General features: G+C 46.2%; 1 protein-coding gene across 1 annotated transcript; it reads right to left on the minus strand.

Moving 5' to 3' along the window:
* Nucleotides 1–17,887: 17,887 nt before the first annotated feature.
* pwwp2b (PWWP domain containing 2B) lies at nt 17,888–24,493 on the minus strand. Its single transcript, XM_070916443.1, has 3 exons — nt 24,321–24,493; nt 20,309–22,037; nt 17,888–17,988 (listed from the first exon to the last, which is right to left on the minus strand). The coding sequence occupies exons 1-2, from the start codon at nt 24,458–24,460 to the stop codon at nt 20,309–20,311; spliced, it is 1,869 nt and encodes a 622-aa protein (XP_070772544.1). The 5' UTR covers nt 24,461–24,493; the 3' UTR covers nt 17,888–17,988.
* Between the last annotated feature and the right edge of the window lie 608 nt (nt 24,494–25,101).

The raw sequence follows: 25,101 nt of genomic DNA on the forward strand, positions 1-25,101 counted from the left end.
GTTACTAGTATTCTCTTTTCAACCCTGTTTTTAGCCGATATTGTTTTTTACATTTTGGCAGATTGGGGTCATTAACAGAATGCCAAATTAGCTATTAGCAGTTCCTGTTTATACAACTATAGACAACTATCACTGGATTCCTTTGATACTCAAGAAAGCTTAAAATGTGAAAATGTGAAGTTCTGAAGCGTCTTTCTTTCTTTCTAAGTGGATTTATGGAAGTTTCTTTAAATACTGAGAAGCATAGTTTTTGTGCCAATCCATCAAGTGGATGTTGAGATATTGATATTTCACTGGATAAGTGACAACTGGTGTCGTTAAATGGAAAGGCAAGGGATCACCAAAATCACAAGGCTTCATCCTCTGGGCACCATGAACATCGCTACCAAATTTCATGGCAATCCATCCAATAGTTGTTAGGATATTATCGCCAAAGTGGTGCGACCGACCAGCGGACGAAGAATGCCATCCCTAGAGCCTTCCCTTTTTACCTCTTCAGGCCACTAAACTCTGCAGGCTCCACATTTAGGCCATAATCTGTGGTTTGGGGTCACAACTAGACATTGCCTCATTTGAAGTTAGAAAACCTCAGCAATAGGTTTCATGTTCACTTTAGACGGTTTAGCGCAGTTAATGCCAAACCTACAAGACGGTATGGTCATCCTTGAGGCCTTATCTGGAGGTGGTCGATGGATTCAATATCACCCATGTGGATACGCATGAAATAAAGACACTTGTAGAGAAGAGGATCGCTGAGGTGGTGTTGAGGAAGCACAGATACAGGCGTGCCATCGAGCAGGCAATGTCAAAGAAAGCAGATGTGGTTTTCCTTTGCGGGATGAGTCATACACAAGCCAATGGACATTCTTCTGCATACTAATAGCATGGCTATAATTCATAACATAGCTAGTCAGGGTTGGACAATATTGGTCTTGGCTTTTAAAAGCTGAATATCTTCCTGTTATTGTCATGCATACCCAATGTGATGACTATGACACAGCTGCATTTTGTAATATCGGAACCAGTTCACTTAATCTAATGAAAACATACTGAATACGAGCACAAAATCCCTTTATTAGTCGGTTCCCTCCAAAAGCGCAAGTGCTGGAACTGGCTTTCGATAGCCGACACCTTTGTTGTGAATATAGTTTAATCTTTAATTTAAAAGACGTCAGCAGTGAGGCGGTTTTACAAGAGAACAAACGTCTCCGCCCAAGGCTGTAAATGCCGTGTGGGATTCTATGCTGTAAACGTGCAATGGCTTTGTGATTGCCAACACAGCCTACTCCTCTACTGTGCTTTACCATTCTATTGTACTGAGAAATGCAGAAGAATATAATACAATATAGTACGGAGTAGACCATGAATCACAGCACGAGTTCCCTATTCAGCACAGCACAGAAGGTCATTTAATCAGATATTGCTCATCTCTTTCAAGTGTAAATTCAGCTATGTGTCCTACATGTGAGCCATAACTTCTTTAATCCACCGCTCCATGCAAAGTATGCAAGACTCCATCGGGAACTTATTCTATTTCTTCATTTCCTCCTTAAAGACTTTAAAAGTCGTTGATAAGCGTTTTTGTCATTGACTAACACAATCCCAGATACCACAGAAGAAGAATCCAGCCTGTCTGTCGGATGAGTCACAGGTTGAGCAGCTAATTCAGGGAGGAGGTCAATCCAATGAGGCGATGACACAGTCCTTCCTGTGTGTACCACCGTCCTGTTGATTCATGGCCTACTTTCCGCAAAGTCCCTGGCACTGTCACCTTGCACCACACACACACACACACACACACACACACACACACACTCATAAGACATAGGGCGGCGTAAACATCTACATGGTTTCTGAGATAGAATGAAGTCATGAGCATTTACTTCAACAGAACTAACTTTTATTGGAGTAGATTGTATCAGTGATTTGACCTCCACCAATAGGCTAAATGTTAGCTTACATGAACTAGATCCGCTGAAGTGAAAAAAAGATTCAAATCACTTAGTTTAGTCTAAACTTTAGTCTAAACTAAGCAGTCGCATCACCATTCAAAGGCACTTCAGCACGCGAACCGCGGACGTTCAGCGCTGACTCGGACTGTTTTCACTTCAGTGGTAACGTTTTGTTTCCACTCCAAGCTGTTGCACACGTTCGGCATCGCACGTGAGATTAATAGCTCAGCAGCCTGTTATTAACGACAGACTTATCAGATGGTGATTGTCTCTGTTGCTTTCGCGGCCCCCTTTAATGGGCTTTTAACAATGGTGATTCAGTATAGTCCTGTATCTTCTACTTCTGCCAAACCTGAAAGCTGATGGCAACACTTTAATGGAGGTTATGGATTTGTGAGCGGGTTCATAGCCTCTTAAATCCTGCTTGCCGTCTTTGTAAAAAAAAAAAAAAAGGGTCACATTAAATGAGTACAAATTAGGGAGCTGAACGTACGTGGACTTCTTTATCAATGTGGCACCTTTGAAAAAACGGAGCCGCTCACATGGAGCACACCAAATGTCACACAGTTGAGGCTGGAGTTTGTGACTGGGTCCACTGGATGCCGTCTCGCTCTTCATTCTTTCACCTTGGTTTGCCCAGCCTTTGTCCTGCATAATTCCACTCTGCATGACTCACCGAGCTGGCATCAAGGTAGTCTGGCACTGATTCTGTCCAAAAGGTTACAGCATTGTGATTCAGACCCTGAATCACTTAACCATTATGAGCTCTTGATGTCTGGTGCATATGGTGTGTGTGTGTGTGTGGGTGTGTGTGGGTGTGTGTGTGGGCCAATGTGCATTCACTTACACATTCTTTGTGTGTTGTGAGAGCAGCAGCCTGTGCACCAGGGGGCATTACATTAAGATATTCTATTTCACCTCGGCTGTGGGGTGAAAACACTGACGATAATTATTTCAGATCTGATATCAAATTAAACACAGATCGTGCGAGATTTAATTAGGGGGTAATTAATTGCTGCCCTGATTAAGGGTGAATCACAGATACATTCAATCTGGCTGATTCATTTAAGCACACGAAGCATAATGTGTAACAGCTGAAAGGCCTTGCTGGATGGCTTTAGCAGAGATGCAGTGCAGGGCTCTTTTCTGTCAGAGGAAGCCATTGATTTCCTCCCTGCTGATAACTCTGTGGTGTGTGTGTGTGTGTGTGTGTGTGTGTGTGTGTGTGTGTGTGTGTGTATGTGAGTCACTCATCTCTGAGCTGGAGCTGGGAGCTGTCGATGAGATGAGTGGAAAACCTGTCAGAGAGTGATGTGGCAGTTAGACACCACCACGGCCCCGAGGGAACTGTGGGTGAGAAATGTGTTGCCTCTCTGCTGGATTTCACCGTCCTCCTCCAACCAGGGCGAAGGGAGGCGCCGTAAAAAGACCTGTTCATATACGTTCGAGATAGCCGCTGTTCCATCAGCCTCCATCAATGTGTTTTACCAGGGAGTTTTTGTTCTGTTTGTTCCGAGAAGCTGAAACATGATAGCGGGTTTTCCCTCTCCACAGTCAAAGTTAAACGCTACTCTAAAGGTACTACTCCTACTAAGCGCTACCCAAAGTTACACGTTAAACTCAACTTCTACACTGGACATCAAAATTCGAGCAATTTAACATTTTAACCAAGATTAAACAACTATTTTGTTAGCATTCAGCTACAGCTTCTTAGCTGTAGGTGCTATAAAAGCCCAACAGTGCAGTGTTGAATGCCAACAAAAAAACATTTGTCTCACTGTTATCCACTTTTACTTCAAATATCATATGTCACGTACAATATTTCAGGTCACTGGCCGATGAACGTGACCCTGCATGACAAAAACATTGTCTAGAAAGCCGGGAGAACAGAGAAAGTGGGTGGGCTCCCCATAAACCAGTGTTGCACCGAATTCTGTGACCCATAAGATTATGCGACAAGAAGAGAAATTTCAACTGTATTGACAAATCCTCCTCCAAATGTTTATACCGTACTTTCACATATGGGTCTCCAAAAACGGTGCCCCCATGGTATTTAATTGGGCCACAGATTATCTTTGTATGACACTTGAAGATCATCATTTGCCCCGATAAGCTCGCCCTAGCATCTATCTACGCTTTGCCATGTGTTTGAAGGCTGTACCAGCGACTGGCGTGCAACAGAATTTCAAGAATGAGTCACAGATTTCTTTCTTTGCTCGTAATATCTTATCTGACCTTCATCCGAAGTGACTGTAAACATTTCCGTTGAACGCACCCGAGGGAGCTGAAACCCAAAACGGACCTGACCTGCCGCCCCGAGGCCCAAAGCGGCAATTACAGAGAAAACGCTCTGCGCTCGTTATCGCAAAAGTACACTTTGCCTTTCCTTTGCCTGAATTCAGGTCGATGTCTCACACAAGTGAGGGAGTCCGTGATGGGGCCGGCACGCTGAACCCTCTTTGAAGTGCCCGTGTGTGTGTTTCACATGGGGAGAGGCAGAGATAATGACTGCGCAGCCATGGGTATGAACGCACACAGTGGCATTTCCCCCGTCCGGGAACACAGCCCACAATCGAGGCCCGAAACACTGACTCATCAAGACACGTACTGTAGGGAGAGCGAGGAGCAGAGAGAGAGAGAGGAGGACAGAGCCAGAGTGGTTGTCGTTTGTTCTGCACATTTGTCATTTCCTCAGTGTCAGACGTTACCTTAACGAGAGCGCTGAGAACATTTCAAAGGCTTTAACGTGGCCCCCCGCCGCAGACGCCAGCGCGCTTATTCCAGCTGCGGGGGCCGAATGCGAAGCGAGAGTCGTGGAATGACACGAGCAGCTCCTCTTACCCACTGCGGAGAGGGCGGTGGCGTGCAGAAGACTCGGCGAGCTGTGTGGTTATTATTCTCCTCTGGAACACCAGCCGATGCTGATCTGCCATACAAGGCCAAAGAATGTCAAATATGAGGGAGGGCAGGGAGCGCGTGAAGCCGGCTCTCTCGCATCTCCGGGCGCACACACACACTTACTTCACGCGCACAGAAATATTGAAGAATCAACAGTTCCCAGGCCTCGGGAGGTGGAAGCTATGCAAACTCAGCTGCTCTGACTTACAGTAAGCAAGTAAGCTCCTTGGCTTAACCACAACCTGAGCACAGATCTGTTTTCTTTTCTTCCAGAGAGCTGAGCTAAGGCCGTTTTCACAGACCCCCAAGCATTGGAGGTAAACTCTCTGGTGCTTGTACCATGTCTTATTAGGATTTTCATCTCCACAAACTCCTTGGGTCTGCACCAAGGCTGCAGTAATACCCCAGGCCTCCAGGCCTCCAGGCCTTTAGGGAAAGCTGTTCATATCAATACAACACCAGCATTTATAGCTACTTTTGAGACAGAAATCAGTTCATTTCAGAGGAATCCATCACTCCACAATCCAGTTTTTGATAACTGCTGGAGCATAAACTGCTCCGCTAATTGACGTGTGGTTGGTACAACTACGTTCCCACATTTTATTTCAAGTTTCTCTTAATACAACACTCACATAACCACGTGTACATTGAAACAGTTGCTTTGATCATTCCTTCTGTCCATACTGGCCCCGAAGAGACCCCTTCCTAATGTGTCGCCAGCCTAAGAGATGGAGGACAAAATCCACAGTCCTTCTTTTTGTGCTAATGCGAAGCTTCAGCTGTCTGAGTTAGCCAGATTAAGTGGGTGTCTCCGGACACTGTTAATTTGCTGAGCTGGAGGGGTAGCAACACAGAGAGGGAACTGAGTTTTAGAAACACTAGTGGAGGATCCCCACTGGCTTCATCAGACTGCTGAAGCCTGAACTGGAAGACGTTTAGATCCTAAGTCGAAATACCACACTGTAGAATATACGTATCAAAATTAAAAGTACTCCCTGTGCAGAATATAGTTGAAAAAGGTTGTGTGTTAACTGTTGTTACTGTGTTAACTTACTGTAACAGAGCGCTTCCAGCACCACCTATTTCCCGAGGACACGCAAATAAATGTGGCCGGGCCACTGTCCGGCCTGACTGGGAGCGGACAACATCAACATGTCAGATCTGTTTTTGCGCCATCAGTTTTTCTTTCTGTTTCAGACCCCCTTTGGTTTCGGTCAGAGCCTTCCCTAAATCCCTAATCTCAGGCAGAGTTGTCTATTTGTCTTTCTTCCCCATCCTTGTCCCATTGCCCTCTATTCCGCAACTGGGTTAAGCAACCTGCTGTGTAGACCAACAGACCGACTTCAGATTTACTTTTCACTGCAGCTCTGACAAATTCATACGCCACACCCATATCTGACCAGATCAGAGAAATACCTTAAATACATGAACTTATTGTTATTATTTCAGTTTGAAGTAAAGTCAAAATCAGCGTGAGCCACACTTGATTTAGGAGACTTGGATTATGTGCTGGTCACTCTAGTTTTTGTTAGATGTGTACATCTTATTTTGTGGTGTGATTCTGCGGCGCAAAGGTCGAACTAGAGGCAAAGAGGCATTTTCAAACATCAGCGTGAAACAAAGCAAACAGGACACGCTGAGCTAAAGTGTGAACATAATGTGGTGATCCTGACTGAGGCCATTTTCATTTTGGCACCTGTGGCAGTCCAGCCTCACCTCATTATCAAAAAGGCGCTAATCCACTGGATCCTGTTAACCTCACACACTCACACTCTCTCTCACACACACACACACACACACACACTAGATCCCTTTAACCCCTCCTTCCGAGTTAATTAGATTGCAGTCTGTTCAGAGGAGAGAGTTTTGGGAGCCATCCGAGGCTCCAGTAAGCGCCTGTTGTGGTGCTGCAATGTTAATAGTCCTGGATTAGTGAGACAATGGAGGTGGCGCTGGGATCAAGCTGTGAGGAGGCAGGGTTCACAGATGGGATCAGCATAGCTGCAGGGCCGGGCTGCGCACACACACACACACACACACACACACACACACACACACACACACACACACACACACACACACACAGGACAAGAGAGTCAATGCAAGTGTGCAAAAAATCTACATACGTGTGTGTATGTCCAGATATACAACACAAAAGCACACATATACACACATTACACACACATCAGGAGGATCACATCATCATCATCACATTCCAGCCTCACACACACACACACACACACACACACACCAACCTACCTAATACATTTTTACAGACATTTGTTTTTGCACACAGACGGACACTTTTACGATTTAAGATCCTCAAACCTAGTTCTGATCCCACACCCCCACCCCTTCCCCTTCCCCTTCCCCAATACCTGATCCCAGCCTCACTCTGATCCCTGTGCCTACTCCAACCCAAATGTTCCATCGTATGGGATCAGTAGCTCACAAGCAAGTGTTCAAGACCTGGTCACAGCCTAGGACCAGGTAGGACAGGAGACCGTCTGAATAACATACTGAAGAGGACGGGCTGGGATCATGGTTTTCTTCCCCCATCTTTTTAATATTTTGTTTTAAGGTTTTTATTAAGGAGGTTTTATGTTCAGAGGAGTTTTACATTATTTTACCTGTGTCTGTGCACCCCGAGCTACACCCTCGGGATGTAGACCGCCTCTCTTTCAACCTAATCTGAGTAAGAACAGGATCTGTGTGTGTGCGTGTGTGTGTGTGAGAGAGAGAGAGATGATCTTGGAACGTCCTTTTCCATTGTGCCTGATGCTTTTGATGTTGCCAACATGCCGCGGTTCCGAAGTAATAGACAGATAAGGAAGGACCAGAGCAACCAGAGGGCACGCAGTGGACAGAAAGAGATACCAGCAGATAAGCGATACAGTAAATTCCACTGCATGTGAGGAATGTGTGTGTGACGGATGGAGAAAACCAGCAAGATGAGAGATAGAAGAAGACAGATGGTATGATAGGTTACATATTAAGATATTAACACACCCTGAGCAGAGCGGGTGCCAAGAACCCCCCTAATGTACACAACTCCTTCCCACGCATTTCTGGTTGATATGTTGTCAACCTGTTTCAATGTTCATACAGCTCTCCGGGGAATCATTTGATGGGCACACACACACACACACACACACACACACACACACACACACTTCAGAAGAGGTTTGGGGGGGGGAATGAAATGTCACCCGGTTAAGATGTGAATACATAATCAAATGTAGACCTGGGTAAGAGAGTATTTACAAATGAGCCTCAGGGGTTTTATCTGCTCACATTACCGGCTGGGCCAGGTTTAGCTCATTACTGAATGCCACAAAAAAAAAGGGGGGGGGGGGGGGGTTGGGATTTTGCTCATTTTTCTGTGATTGGCAGCTCACGTGATATTTAAAGCAGAGTGCTGCTGTTGGCGACGGAAGACGACTAAAGGCCAGTCCACATAGACGTGAAAACTATTTTTGTTCAGTACATTTCAGCCTGGCGAAGACAGTTCGGGCCGGCCGGCTGAACGGAGGCTTCAGTCGCGCTCACGTCTCCCTTTAAATGTGGATTCCCAGAGTGCAGAGCCAGGCGAGCGGCTGTCAGGCACAGCGCTGCTTTGAGCCAATGCTAATGTTAATGACAACGTTAACATGCTGCTGTTCAGCGGGCGCAACGTTTAGTACAGCTGAGGCCGATGGGAATTGGTTTTCCAGGTGTTTGGTCATGAACCAAAATGTTTTCTTTTAGCTGATGGTGGTCATACCCTTCATCCATGGCACCAAAAACATAAAAGACATAAAAGGTACCAAATTTGACATGACAATCTCTCCAGTTGTTGTTTAGACATTTCACTCAAAACCACACATTTGTAAAACAACAACAACATCTGTACGAAATGTCATGGCAATCCATATACATGTTGCTGATGTACTCTGACTAGTCTGGCTCCGGGAGCTCAGCAAACGCAGAGGTGTGGTAGATGCAATGTCTCCTTGAATTTCCTGTTTCCCAGAGCACACTCATGTAACGGCTGCATACAACGTCCAAGTGTGTGTGTGTGTGTGTGTGTTCTCGTGCAACACTTGCTGTGTTGATTTGACGGCCTGAGCGGACAAATGGCAAGAAATGGTCACACTGGAAAAAAATACTAGCAACGTAGTTAGCACTGTAAGACAGTCTGGTGGTTTATATCACAGCCTGCACTGGGTACTCATGACATACTTACTTAGGGAATGTGGGTGTGACACATTTGCGTTAAGGAGGGACCTGAACAATAAATAGAGACTTATTTCTGATCACCCTATACATGCACACAGTAACCACAGGTACAGACAGGGAACCAACAGGCTGAGCCTACGCGTCCTTTTGCAATAGCTATGTCATGAACTGTATGCAGTGGTAACGAAGCCCTTTATTATCATTTCATCTCATAGTTTCATTTCAATACTTTCGGTCCATTTTCCTGATTGTACTTACATGCTTTCACTTGAGTAACACTTTCAATGCAGGACTCTTACTTGTAATGTAGTATTTTTACGGTGTGATATTGGTACCTTTACTTAAGTAAAGGACCTGAATACTCTAGGTTCTTCATCAGATAGGTCTTACACTGGATAAGCGTTTCATTATCTTTAATTGACGATACCATAATGAATTGTATTGCAATATTGGCGTTGTTATCCCGTTTTACCACTTTATTTAGTCTGTCTTGCAGCAACAATATTACTGTAGCCTGTAAATAGGTACTCAGTAATAATACTGACTGTGATTTATGTCTCAGTCCCTCTTGAACACAAAGTTGTTATTCAGTACTTATGCGCAAACCTCTTGGCTCCTTTCGTTGTACTTCCATACAGCATTTGTCCCGGTGCCCTGTAACTATTTCATCGATTCCCCACATGCACTAAATAGATACACTGTCATATGTGGGCTGTAATCTAAAGTGTTACTGTGTCTTCAGTTCAAATATGACTCATTACCACCGCTGCATCTCATCCCTCATCTTTCTCCACCTTTTCCAGTCCGCTCACGTGGGCTTCTACTGTATCTGACAAAGCAGAAAAGATGTAAAGTAGCCTTACAGACAACAAATCATGCCCAGACAGATATCACAGGGACGATTTAGAAAGATTTCAGTGGAAGTGTGTTCAAGGCTTTAAAAGTAATTTGACAGCCTTATATCTGCTTGTTTCCATTCAAGGTCACACGTGCTCGATCCTCTGGCGTTTTAACATTTAAGATGCAGCTCGCTGTCTATAAATCCAGCCGTGACCTTTTAACTACTCGACTTTTTTCGAGCCGCATTTCCTTGACAAAAAGTACACAAGCATTCCTGGTACGTACAGCTGCCTCGACGGGCTGTTATGCAACCATTAGTCAGCCTAGTCGACGCTATCCCGTCATTTCGTCTTTTCACACAGAAGCCGCGGACTCTCTTCCTCCCTGTGGTGACACTGGCACACTGGTGGTTTAAAAGCCCGCAGGGTGTTTCGCCGGGCCGTGGCCTCAGTAGCAGAACACCACCACGGTCAGGGGGCGATGGAGGAGGTGGTAAACAAGAGGTGGAGAAAGAGAAGAAAGAGAAGGACAGATGGGAGGACACGTAGGATTGAGACAAAGGCTTTAATAGACCATCCACTGTTAAAACCATTTGGGAAGGGACAATAAATCAACACGGGGGGTATGATGAAGTCCCCATGTTTAAAATGAATTTCATGAAGAGATGCTGAGGAATTGCTCATGATCTCTCTTCATGATGTTATATGTCTCTGCATAGAGAGCCCATCCCCCTTTAGTCCCTGCAGTGAGAGCAGGCAGGCTGGTAAAGTTGGGGGCAGGGCGGCTCTCTCTCTCTCTTTCTTTCAGTCACAGGAGCCTGCCGGCAGCTGCTCGGGGAGGCCTGGGGCTGCCTGCCTACTGCCGGGCAGGACCACAGCCACATCCTGGAATATTCTGCGCAGGGCTCATGCATGTTCACGGCCGCGGACGACCACAAGCTGGAGCAGCCTGACATAAAGGCGGCCTTGACAAAGAAGTTCCCAGTGTTTACACAGTCTGTCCACTTGTGTTAATATTTGAGGAATCCCTGCGTGTGTGTGTGTGTGTGTGTGCGCGGGGCCGGGAGAGAGACGTGACACACAAACGCACACACGTTTAAAGGTTTAAAGTCCATCACAACTGACGGCTGCTTCCTGTCGGGGGGCCCAAACTGCGATTATGCAGGTCACATGGCTTGACCCGCCGGCTGTCCTGTAAATTGTCGAGTTTGAGCCGCGCCCAGATCCTTGAGAAATGTATCTGGTCTCTTCCTGGAATTGCGTTGAGCAAGTTTGGGAAAGGCTGCATATTTGGCAACCGTGAGAGAAAATAAATTCAGAAATTGCATAACGCGACTATTGTTGAGGAACGTCTTAATGCTGTAATGTCTTTAATCAGAATCAGCACGGGACACATAAGGACACGTTGCAGCACACGTTTCGACACTTCCGTTCACCTTCAAGCTGAAACATTGATACAAATGAAAGAAAATGACACGCATATAAAGTGTGTATTATCCATATTACATTATAAAGGCAGAGAGGAAGACAGGGAGGATAGCTGTGAATGTAAATGAGAGGCTGAAGTAATCAAACCCCAAATGATTAACTTGGATCAATAAAACGACCCGTTTTAAAAAGCCTGGCAGCAAACTTGGGCTGTCAATACAGATGACAGGAGTGAGAAATGACTCTGAGGCATCACGGACAAAGGAGGAGACAGCTCTCCCCATGCGCGGCCATGGAGACGCGCCAAGGCCTGCTTTTTGGAGCCACCATGCCGTTTGCCTAGCAACTCCCGGGACAGGTGGAACACGTCGAGTAAACGCACACGCGTCAGGCTAGATGGCCTTTTCGTTTTCCTCGCCACTGTAAAGCTTTTCACACGCTAAGAGGATAGGTATCCTCTGTGGTAAATAAAAAGTGGACACTGCATCCTCATAAGGACGTGTGTGTGTGTGTGTGTGTGTCCAAGTGATGAGTATACTGTGCAAAATCATTGTTTCTGCAGGCCTCTTGTCTATGGAAGCCCATTTCCACCGGGAACAGAAAAAATAAATAGGTCATGATACAATATGCTCTACTAATTCTTTAGTTATGATAATCTAATCATTTTGATTCACTCAGTCAAAATGATTGAAGTCAAAAGTGACCCATGATAAAAAAAAATGTAAATGTCCACGGGTGACTTACACTTCTATTTACAAAAATAATATACTTATTATTTTTGATTATTTTTATCTCACAGTTTTACTAGAAATGTAACCATGTTACCGTGAGTATTTACCATATCTATATGAGGACTCATTTTTACAATTCATTTCTTTTGCCGGCAGAACTGGGCTTCCGCACATGCCAATATCCAGACGCACAGTAACGTTGCTGACCTCCAGTTCAACCACTCTGCTTCACCACACCCTCTTGAGTAAGCCCAAGTTTTAACTAAGTTCCGGAGGACAATTCCATTAACATCCGCATCATGTTACGCCCAAGTCGGGACCACCCACCGAGCCTAATCTGGGGAAGCAGACCCGTCGTCTGAATAGCGTCAAGGCAGGTTTGCTTTCTTAGCCTTGGCTCTCAGCCTCTCGCGCCCGTTCCTGTGAGCATCCCCTCACACAGGGCTCAGATAGACCATGGCTTCCTCCAAAGTTAATTACGGCCACAGCTTGCATGGAGGCATATCATTAGCAGTAATTGCACACAGCATCCCACTGCCATGTGCCTCCCTTTTCTTTTTTTTTTTTTTGTCCCAGTTTTACGCTGCACTGATCCATGAAGGGGCAGCAGCGCACCCCTCCACATGCTGTGAAGGAGAACGTGGTGGATGGAGTGATGCAACTCCAGGCCCCTCCGTGTGCGAGCATGTGCTCACATCCATCAAGTCCCTGGGACTGGGTTTCAAAGAGGCCGGGGATAAACGGAGCACGGGGATGGATGGTGCAGTTCCATGTCAACTCGAGGAAATACAGGGATTACTGAGAGGCAGAGCGTGTTTGTTATGTAAGCATGTGTATGTGTTGTCATATCAACTGTGGGGCGGTTCCCTACTGCTTGGTTTGTGGAACTGGTTGGTACACACTGAACCATGACTTGTGGATTTTCAAAATCTAAATGCAATTAGCCTGTTTCATCTCTGCAGCCTGGGCAGGCAGATGGCTGAGGCCCACTTTGTAAAGTAGGCTGCTGCAGTGCGCCACCACACTCCACCTGTATGGAGATGAAGCTCTGGGTTTGCTCTAAGATCTCCTGGGTCTCTGGTATAGTATTACACAGGGTAGTCTACCGTGGCCCTGAGAGGCCCGCGCACTGCAGTTTAAGAAAACACACGCAAGCACAAGCCAATGAAGAAGACATCTCCGACAAAATACAGCGCAAAGAGATGAAACATGAGCAGACTGAGGAAAAGAGCTGACAAGCTTTCAGTTTAGAACTCCGGTCGCTTGAATCAGATGCAGATATCTGCTACACACCTAGTGTACAGAAAGTGTACATTATGTACAGACTAATATCGCCTGTATCATGCTGAGTCATGGACTAAGTAACTACACGAGACTTTGTATTGTGTGTAACGTAGCTGCAGTGTTGCTGTATTTGTTTGCGTTGCGTGTGTGTTTGCATCGCGTTTAGCTGTGCTGCATATGCGACTGCCTGCTGTGCACTGAGCTCTCAGGGCCACCGTAGCTACTGGCTCATATTCCGGTTAAGATCACGTGTTGGATGAAGTGTGTTTGTGTGCATGCGCATTCATGAATGTCCAAATACTAATGAATAATCTTATCTCAGAATCGCAGATAACATGGGAATAAGCATGTCAAAAAGCCCATTGTGAACACATTGGAGCGGACATTTTCCCCCTCATAGCCAAGGGATCCGCAGTGAAAGGTGATGTTGGCGCCACCTCAATAAAAACTGCCCCCCCAGCATGACAAATCTCTCCACAGTGGTCGCTGCCTGCAGGTCTCCCAGCAAACACAGTTTCTTTGTTTCCCAGCATCTTGTGCTCGAGTGTGTATGTGTTTATTTGAGTGTGACTCCACAGCTAGGCTCAGAAAAAGCGGCTCGCCCTCCTGCCTTTATACCACCCCCCCCCCCCCACCCCACCCCCGGCCTCACCTGCACAGTGTGGCGACACTAAGCAACAACAGCCACTGAGCCAAACACAGCCTCAGATGGCGGGGACTCGCCTGCGGGAAGAACAGACTTAACACAAACTAGAAAAACCAACACAGACGCTGCAGCTGCAATAAACACAGAGGCAGAACCAGATGGGTTTATCTAAACTGTAAATCAGGGCTGTATTTCCACGGGGCTGACGCTGACCTTTCATGTGTGAACACCAGACAATCCTCTCCGATTTGAGGGAGGCTGCCTCGCAGCTAGTGAGTGCTGCATGTGATAATCTCAACCCGGGCTTCAGGTCCGGGCACAGTATCGCCGCACTTGTTCCCTTCGTGTTGCTAAATGCTGAAATGAGCGGTCATTTTTCGGGAAAACAATGGAGGCTTCTGACATCCAGGAAGCAAGACCGACCAGCAGTGCAACAGCTTCCGACTGTGGCACAAGGCCTTCGAATGGGGCAATGAAGAAAACAATAGGACTGTGATCCATCTACCTGAGAAGCGGGAAGTACTCACCACAGGATTCTTTGGTAATGATCAACAGTCAGTCAGCGCTGCTTCCTGTCCTGATTCATAATCGCCCATAGTACAGTCTCACCAATAGCTTCAATTTTGGGAACCTTAGCCCTCTGAGCCAGAGCAGCTTCTCATTGGGCTAAAACACAGCCCAATGCTGCGTTCAGAAACCGCGGGAAATGTCACATTTGAAGCTCGAGAGTATAGTCAGACAGGTTCTTTTACATTCTCAGGCCGTATTGACTTAAAGGAATAGCACAGTGAGAAGATTCGTACCACTCTCACATGTGTACGCTAAATATGAAGCTACAGCCAGGAGACGGTTAACTTGGCTTTGCTTGAAGACTGGAAACCGAGGGAAACGGCTGGCCTGGCTCTGTCCAAACATGACAGAATCGTCTCTCCGTCCCTTTAAAGCTCACTAATGAACGCATTATATCTCGTTTGTTTAATCCGTATGAAAACCAAAAGTGTATAACTCGAGGTATAACTTCTTTCGAGGTGCTGGTAGGTAATTTTAGCAAGCAGTAGCTCAAAGCTGGATTCATTGGTGAAGTTAGTAGTGCTGGCCTTTAACACCCCAAGTGGTTTATTTCTGGAGTATCTGTTATCTGTCTAATACCACACACCTGCTTTATGGCCTATCGCTGAGTTGAATCAGTCATTTTGCTTTGGTCCACGAGAAACAGAGTGGGGAGTTATGAAATGTCTGGCAGTAGACAGCTCAGAGGTGTGAAATGAGAGCAGGCCTGGGGGTGGGGGGGTGGGGATCTACATCTGAGCCTCTATAGTAAAATGATCTGATCAGGAGATAGCTTACCACTGAGCGGCACACACTAATTACGCAACAGACATACTTAACCACTCCTATTTATGACGGGGAGGCTACAAATCAGCACGCGTGGCATGGCCACAGCTGAGGAAGAGCCTGGAAGATGTGTGAGGAGGGCAGAGAGGGAGGAAGATACAGGGACAGCCTATTGCAGCCTGCAGCACAGTAATGGACTATTTTTGGACAGTTTAGCGCGCATATAACCTTGCTTGTTAATGTTTAGGGTTTAAATGGCTTTGAAACGGTTCCAACGTCAAGTAAGAACCCAAAGGACCAATGACGTTGGCAAGATGTTTCATTCATAAATGTAAATTTAGCAATAAAAAAAACAACACATTTTGTTGTTTGCCTGAATGATGTTGAGCAATTTGACTTTCTAGGGTCGATCAAGACACTGTTTTTACATTTTTGTCTAGCGTGATATACCTGGCCCTTTTGTTATTTGCTATTTGTTTACAATCCCTTGTACACCGAATCTGTATTGTGTTCTTTTAAGAGGACATTACATAATTGCGTTAACGGGCCGAGTAGTACTCCTCAGGGTGAGTCGACTGGGGTACGAGTTAAACAGGCATTCCACCGATTACATTTTACACATGCTCCTTTAACAGGACTTCAAAATCGGAACATCACAGGCTGACAAACAACTGCAGCTACCACCGCAACGTCAGTGACAAAGCGACCCATCCACAACAGCACAGGTATTGCTTTATATTTTATTTTATGTACAGTACATGTAAAAAAGAAAACAAAAAAAGTAGCCAATAACATTGACCAACGTGCGCAACAGTAGATAGCCATGTTGCTCATACACGGGAAAATCCTGGCGGCCGTTTCCCCTCTCTCTCTCTCTCTCTCTCGCGCTCTCTCTCTCTCTCTCTCAGGCATACGTACAGTTAGACTCTCCCACTCCTCATTGCGCGAGGCTGCCTGGAAACTAGCCGGGGCTTGACAGCCAACGGTCAAACCGCAGATTATCAAAAAGGAGGGGCGGGGGGGGGGGCAGCGCATTACCTGCTCCCCTGACGAACGCACTCCTCTCGCTGACAATCAATGAGATAGTTTTCAGCCGGCAGAAAGGAGACGGGCTGGTTGGCTGAGCGTGACTGTGTGCAATCTTCGGTACGTTTTTTTTTTTTTTTTTTTTTTTTTTTTTTAAATACGGACCGACAGCCGTGGTCTCTTGCCTTTCGCAGCCCACCCTCCCCCCTCCCCCCCTTTTCCAACAGCGCTGCTTTCAACACAAAGGTCACTAAAGGTCAGCGGCGCAGACTGCTTTTGCCGGATGACTCAATAACTGCAGGCTCCGACTAGTAGCGAGCTTCTCTCCAGCACACTCAGCAGTTGAATTCACAGTATTCTTACAGCATGTTGTTAGTTTTTTTTTTTTTTTTTCTTTTCTTCTTCTTTCGCCCAAAGTCACTCATAAAGCTTTAACTGATAATGCATAGGGGGCTTTGACACATTTGTTCACCCATGTTTCTCCAGTGGAAATGTTTTTAACGTGGATTTTTGTAGTGTGTGTGGCAGATAAGCTGAAGAGAGAGAAAACACACCAAGTCTAATGCGAGAATACAGTGTACACAACCATCCGTGTCTGGTGTCCCCAAAAATCGTACAATAAAATAAAATAAAAAAAGGATTTGTTTGTTTTGTTTTATCTCCAAGGCCATGGATAGTCAACCACAAAGACTTCTGAACTCCCCTGCTGCCTATCAGAGCTGTATCTCGCAGCAGTGTTTCAGACAGTGAGCTTACAGCAGGCCACCAAGGTACAGATAAAGTGCTTTTTTTTTCTTAAACGTGACGCTTTAAATAATTGAAGTGATGGAAAAATGGTTCTCAGGAAAAATAAGAGTTGGAGGGGTGGGAGGGTGTTTGTGTGTAGGGGTGGGGTTGGCTGACATGACACTCCCTATAGGTAAAAAATGAAATGAAAGAGACACACAACATGATTCTGGAGGAGAAGTTCAGTATAAATACATCCACAAATCCAACTAGTGTCGCAGAAGGCTACGAGGATGGAACACTGATCGCTAGGAGAGCCGGAACACTCACTACTGTCTCTGGATGGAGCCGTTCACATTTTCAGAAGTAAGAAGGTTCAGGGTAAGACTTTTTAAAACCTGCGTCCAGGGGTGGGGGTGGTCCTTTGAAGACGCCACCGGCTTCCTCTGGCTGGACGTTGGACCTCGCAGCGAACACATCAGCGGCGAGGACCGCGATAATGACAGCAGCAGACTGGGAGGTTTGCGCGAGATTGTAGTAGAAGGGTGGATCATAATAAACCATTACAGATAATAAATACATTTGGGTCCATGTAGTGTTGTTATTCAGCTCTATTGAAATATGATTAAATCTAGAAAAAATAAAATAAAATAAAGGAGGAATAATTTAGTTCATAGTGGACCACGTGATGCCTGGCCTTTTTTTTTTTTTGCTCCCTTATCCAGTCTCAACAACACTCCACCTTGGCGGCCATTTTTTCGACCAGCCTTGTGAAAAAGAAAAAAAAAAAAAAAAAAACGGCCTATAAATAGTAGCCGTGGCAACCTCACGTGTTCCCCTCATGGGTCTTGATGACAGCGTCTGAGAATTCAGAAAAACCAGTCCTCTCAGTCAGTCCTCAGCCTCTACACAAGAGAAAAAGAAGGGGGGGGGGGGGGGGGGGCACAAAGTAAAGATAATGAGCAAACAAGGCAGGTCATATATCCGGCGTGGGGAATGTCTGAGTGTACAAGGCCCAGCACTGGGAGAGATGTGGCCCTCAACATGTCATGTTATTCATCTGAAGATTATGGAGCACTATGAAGTGAACGTCAGCTACTTTCCAGCCTGCTGAAAACCACCATGTGGCTGACAGAGCAAGAAAAAAAAAGAAAAAAAGAAGGGCTTTCTTTAGGAGCTTTGGGGAAAAAAAACGCACCAAATATAGGCTCGTCTTAACTCCTTACTGTGTACATTCTCAACTACAACCAACCTCTTCTTGGCTACTGAGGCCATAACAGAGGAAACAGAAGGGTTTGGAGCTGCCCGTCTTTCTCTCGTATCACTCAGAAACAACATCTAACCTTTGAGTGTGTGTCGAGGACCCGCTGCTCGGCTACGCCGAGAAAATGCACAAGGAAACCATGGGAACAAGCTTGGGATAGTCACAGCTTGACAGTGTGACATAGCCGAAAAAACTATTTTTATGCACTTGCAGTGGCCTAATCTCGGCTCACTGTGCTATAGCAGCGCTGTCTACTTTCTGAAATTAGCGTTTTTAAACAAGCAATTCCGGTTAAAAGTACGGCCCCTGCCTGCACTAAAGCAGTATTAATGTTTGTTTTGGCCGCTTTGAACACAGCAACTCCTTTCATGACATAAATGTAGCAGGGGCCTCCGGCAGGACTATAAGTATTTGTGCAAATAAGCAGGTTGGTGCAGCATCACTTTCACTCAGCTCACATTCCCCCCAAAAGATCAACATGAACATCATCAAATAAGCCATTTTATAAAGGAAATCTAAGGGCAGGGCTGGGCAACATGACTTGAACGTCTTTCGCAATGGATGGCCACATTGACTCAGTGATGATAACACCTTTACCTGTGCACAACATCCTACTAGTCCAGAGATTATGACTCTTTGTGACGACCAAAGGGAGAAAAATTCCTTCACGGTGTCTCATTTATCGGCTTCTCATTTTTAGCCGGCCCTGACTGTCATATCAGCTGTCGCTAATCAATCAAAATCAGTCTGTTGTCCGGTTATTGTTAATGTGCGAGCTGGTGTCTGCACTCAGCCAAAGATCATCTGTGAGGGAGGAAACTCCACACTCCACTCTTTCTTTTTTTTTTTGTCGTTCTAACAACTCTGATGCATCATCTCCAGTAAAAAAAAACGATCCGGCCCGATGGTGACTCATCAGTTTCAGGAATCGGAATCTCCCGGTTAAAAACTTTCATTCATATCACATCAATAACTGAAGCTCATCAATGTCATCGTTTCGAAGCAGCCATATTTGGATCAAGTAGCTCGTGAAAAATAAGAAGGCTCCTGCTGTTATTTCAGTGTCAGATAAACATTTAATCAGCACTGCGTAGACTGAGCGTGAGTTTGGCACAAGCGTATTTCTATTGTATTTCCAGGTTGTAGCTGCATACTGAGAACATCAGTTAGACTGCAACTGGCTTTTCCGCCTTGAGATTTCAACTGAATCTCTCGGGTCTTGAAACTTAAATTACGTTCCAATTTTTAACGCTAAACCTAAAAAAGGTTCAATAAGGGATCTGAATAGATTCAGATTCGAAAAAGCGGATTTGATACTGGGTTCAGATAGGATAAAAGAAGGGAAGTATTAATGTAATTTCTTTACAAAACTGGGCGCCACTATTTTGTTTTTTTATTTAGACGCAAAAGTGCCCCATTAAAATAAATATAAATCCCTGCAAATGCTGCGTCCTTTTTTCATGGCCATACACTCTGTACTGTATTGCATGGTGGACTTTCAGCTGATGCTTCCTTTTGTAGCTGCAGCTATTTTCCAACAGTATTCACGTTTTGCTTTGTTTGGCTCTGTATCATGTTTACCGACGCTAAAATGTGCTCAAACCACCGCAGTGGCCTCTACTCTCTGTCATACCTGCAACATTTGAGTAGTTTTCTCTTACTAGCCGGCGCACTCTGAGTTAATCACATAACGTAGAGCTACTTGTTGGACTGCCTCTGTTTGAATGACCCCACACAAAAGGACACAAGCACCTGCTGACCGACAGCGATTGGTTGCTTGTACAGAGGGTAAACGGGTTTGTTGTTGTACTTTCAAAATGCAGAGAGATTAATAATTAAAATAAAGTTTTGGTAAATGGATCAATTTGCAGCCCAGCCCTATTTGAAGTATTCGAAAAGCACGGGGACACATTCATCAAAAGTAGTAGATGTGATACAAACACATGTAACGTCTAACTGACCTACGTGTCGCCGTGGGAAAGCAGCGACGTAATCTCGGGGCCCATGTGGCCCACGGCCTTGGCAGCCTCCAGGATGGCTCTCCTGTACATCCCTTTCTTCTTGCGGTTGAAGCGGGACCTGAAGAATTCTCTGAAGGGCGACAGTTTGGCGACGGAGAGCTGGGAGGTGGTGGGTGAGCCGAACCACGCCACCTTTGCCTGGGGCCACTGGGCCTCGCAATTGGCCGTCTCCTGTTTGCGGGTGCCGCTGATGCTGAGGACGCGCGCTGGCCACCAGGGGAAGCCGTGAATCTTCCCCCACACAATGTCGCCCACCGCCACGGCGTGACCCTCTTCCGTCACACACTTTGTCATGCTGCGGGTGTGAAGCCGCACCGTGAGCGGTGGCACCGTCTTGCAGTCTTCTTGTGAGGGTACAGAGGATGAGGTCACAGACAGGTCTTCGCCTGGGGCCAGATCGCACAGCTCTGGCGAGGTGCCGTCGGAGCTGAAGGACTTGGACTCATCTAGACTGTCGCTGCTGCAGACTGACAGGCTAGAAGAATCCGCTTTGCGCTTACGGAAATTGATGAGAAGGGTGAGGTCGCTGTGGCCGCGATCCGCCTCCTCTCCTGAACTCCCTGACCACAACTCCAGAGAGTTTTTGCCTTCCCCTGAGTCCTCAGAGTGGGGGTGGCAGGGACCAGGCATCCTGGGGCTTCGTCTCCTGGTGCCGCCTACAAGTTCTGCCTCATACTCGACCACACTCTCCTCCCCCTCCCCCTGAGGGGGTCTCAAGCGGATCTTTGGGGAAGGCAAGTCCTGACCCACTGTTGTAAAAGGCCTGGTTAGTTTGAGTTTAGGAATGGACACGGTGAGGCCAGACCTTGTGGCATCTAGAATGTGCCGTTGCTCCTTGGTGGGATCAGAAGGCATCTTGCCATTTTCTCCCATGCCGTTCTGCACCAGTTGTTTGGGGCAGAATGGCTTGACTGAACCGTGGACTCTAGCGGGGATCTTCATGACCTCCCCCTTCCCCTGCGGAGTGCTGTAGGAGATCTTTATGACAGGACTGTGGGGGATAACGTCACCTCCGGGGAACTTCTCCCCTTCAGTTTCCCCCCTTTTGTCCTTCCTGAGGCGCTTGCTGTCAAGGCTGGTGACATTCTCACGTCTCTTAGTGTCCTTGGTTGCGACTACGTCCTCTTTTCTCGACAACTTAGACGGGGTGTCCTTGTCATCGCCATCATCGTCGCTCTGTAGTGCATTCTCTTTTCTAGAAGTCTTAGTGTTGCTCACGCCATCTTTGCTGTCCTCATCACTATTCAGTGTGTTCTTGCACTTTTCACACAGTACCTGCCGTGGCCGCAGACGGATAGTACTCATGGTCATGCGGCCGGGCTCTCGCGTTCGCCTCTTCTTTCTCTTGATTGGTCGCGGAGGGGGCTGAGGTACCCATTGGCTGTAGCTGTGGCGCACCCATAAGGGCTGAGGGAAGGGGGCTCCTTCAAAATAAGGAGGGTAAGGAGTCTGTCCAGCTGGCACTGGTGTGGGTACGGGGCAGGGAAGAGGTGCAGTCGGTGGGCTGCTTTCAGGGAGAGTGTTTTCATCCTTTGGTCTGTGTGAAGACTGGCTGGGCGATTTGGAAACCGGTCCCTCACTCAGAACTTCCGGGATTTCACAAGCCGGTTTAGGTATCGGGCAGTCCCTGGGTTTTTCTGTGAAATCTGGTAGGCAGAACAGCCCAGTCCTAAGACGAGAGAGAGAGAAAAAGCAACAACAAATGAACAACTGTGCGTCTCATTGAGCTTCGTTAGAGTGCTACAGTGAAGGCCATGCAAGCCAACACAAACAAACGTGTTGTTACACATGACAAGATTTATTTTAGATAAGCAATTTCCACGATACTGTAATGCCGTGCTTGTATTTCACCATGTCGGATAACTTAATGCCAGTGGGACAGGACAAATCAAACACCTTGCTGTTTCAATTAGGCCAACAGAGAAGGGAGCACCTAAAGCTGTTCAAAGCCTCTCCTACAAGTGGCCTACCAGAGGCTTTCAGTAGGAAAACCTATTTTACCATTTTGTTTTACTTTGACTGGACACACTGACACCCCTTTCCATGTCACCTGTATGCTGAAAATTCTTTAGGTGTGGGGGTTGGGGACCGCAAGCGGCTAGGCAGTTATCTGTTCTGCTGCCTTAGGCCACGGAAACTGAACAATAGTGTCACTGACTCTCTTTTAGTGATTTTGTGTGTTCCTTTTCGTACGCTGGAACCAGCAAACATGTCCAAAGAAGGCCCAACTGCCAAGGAGTCTTTGAGAGGTGGCTGGCAGGCAACAGTAACATGGCTGTGTTGCTTTTAGTCAGGAGACAGCAGACAAAGAGACTACAGGATGCCCAGGAACCCCCCCCCCCCCCAACATCTGACTGAACAAAAACAATCCCATGAATCACTCGGGATTCAGAGAGGTAGGGAAGGAGCCAGGAGATTTCAGTTTGTTTTTGCATCCGTGTCTGCTCAGGGATTATGTGTGGTGAGATTATTAATTAGTGCACATTTGGGGAGCCCGTTCTCCTCCCCAGGAGAAGCAACTGGCAGGCACCTTCCGAATAATAGTCTCTTGGCGCTGCTTGTTCCTCTCACCTTTTTATATGCGCCTCTAAAGCAGCAAAATATTGGCCTTCACGGTGATTGACACGGCACAAACACGGCTGCCTGTGACAGGGAACAGGCAGTGCTAGTTAAGCACAGTACAAGGACGCAGCATATGACCAGCCACGATTCACTGCACTGTTCGCGTTGTGTACAGTGTAACTAGACGCAGAGATCTCCCTGAATTATAGACCAAGACGATCACATGAAGGAAAAAAAAAAAAAACCTGCGGGGGACAATGACAGGAAATGTATTTCCATGATCTGAAAAGGAAGAAGAAGTCAAATTTTGTCAGTGACAAGGCCTGAAATAAAGGCCTATTTTAAAGTTATTCCAAGGCCTGCCTTTTCCCATTTGGGTGGGTTATTTTCAGGACTGCTTGAGCGCTCACATGAAAAACTATCTAAGCATACTAAGGGGCAAAGCTGGTCAGATTCTGATTCTGGTTGTCTATAAATAGTCTAAAGCCAGTGGCTTTTAAGGTGCACAGCACCAAGAGCAACACAGGGCTTATACATGTGACACAGGCCAAGAGGGGGCAGATAAGACATGACACTGATACATGTCAAAATATACATATGTGGCTTTTACATGTGAAGATTGTGTTTTCTAGTTAGTTGGAGAGGGAGAGAGAGAGAGAGAGAGAGAGGGCCTTTTCTTGTTAAAACACAGAGCCTGAGATGGCCAATGGATCTTATTAGAACCAGGTTTAAAGAAAAAAAGCATTACAGTTGTGCTTCACCAAACCCCACATGCATCTTTATTGCCATTTTCCATTGTTTCTACAGATCAACAGTGACTGGTTGTGGAGGGCTATTTCTCAATAGAGCAGCTGTATTTCAGATTGTTTGAAATGAAACATCACTCCAGAAAACTAGCAAGTGACACAGTGCAATACCATCTGTTTGTGTAAATACATCAAAACACCACTGATATACAGAATAGTTTTCAGCTAAGGCCTACCCTTTTACTGAGTACGTTTTAGCTGCTCTGTATTTGATTAGGCTAACAATAAGCTATAGATGAACCCAGTGACATTAGTTATTGTTCAAGAGAAGTCACCAACAATCTCTGTAGACAGGGCCACTGTCTTGGCAAACAGTATTCCACCATGGTAAAATAACGCATTTGACCATCTCACTGTGGGCTTCAATAAAATCAGTTTGCCATTAGCCGACCAGCTAGCAGATAGCTATCCTGTCAGCTACAATAACCAACGAGTCTTTTGTATGGAGGCCCAGTTAGCTAACAGCTAGCTAACTAGCTAGCTTTGACTTGTTAGCCTCAAAAGGTAGATTAGCCGTTAGCTGAGTTTAGCAAATGGATTTCAGAGATAAAATATGTAGAGACAATAGACGAAATAACACTCACTTTTTGTTGCAGTCGAGTAATATCCCCGTGTAGCTCCTTTCCCGATAGGTAAGCGTCACCACCAGTGTATCGTTAACTATTTGATCGATAGTGACAGGTACCCGAGAGCCGGCCCGCAGCTCCTCGGCCACAGCCTCCATGTTTCCCGGCGTGTAGTGTCCGGCTCGGCGGTGCTCGATCCCGGCCAAGGGAGCCACGGTCGCGTCGGCCAAAGATCCGTCTCCCCTTCGATATTGGAGCAGGAGGCTACACCAGGGCATAAAATGACGCCATCACCCCCACCAAGTCAATTACAACAGTACTGCCACCGCTGACATCACGCTCTCTGTGCTAGAGGAGCAGAAATCTCCCAAGATAAGGCCTACCCTTTCTCTGTCTCACTTAGACTTGTTTGATGCCATTCATTAGTGCGGATTTTTTTTAGCTCGGGGATGCCTCCGTTTTTCCACTGCGAGAGGCTCACGGCGTTTTTGCTACAAACTTATATCACCATTACACCGGAAAAATAGATGAAATATGCATGCATTTTCTGACATGCTGTGAGCGATACGGTCGTAAACTCTGACAAATGTGAGATGAATATGACCTGTACTTAAATATTCACCCTGAGACACACAGCCACCAGTCTCAACTACAATTAGTTACACTTTTCTCAACAGCATTACATGTGCCGTTCGCCACTATTCTGCTGCATATCTACCCATTATTAACTTAAAATGGTATTATTTGTGACATGAAAATAAACGATGGGTGAATTGAGCTTAGGTTGACCTTTATTTAC

Source organism: Enoplosus armatus, chromosome 12 (genome assembly GCF_043641665.1).
Source record: "Enoplosus armatus isolate fEnoArm2 chromosome 12, fEnoArm2.hap1, whole genome shotgun sequence".
Taxonomy (NCBI): Eukaryota; Metazoa; Chordata; class Actinopteri; order Centrarchiformes; family Enoplosidae; genus Enoplosus; species Enoplosus armatus.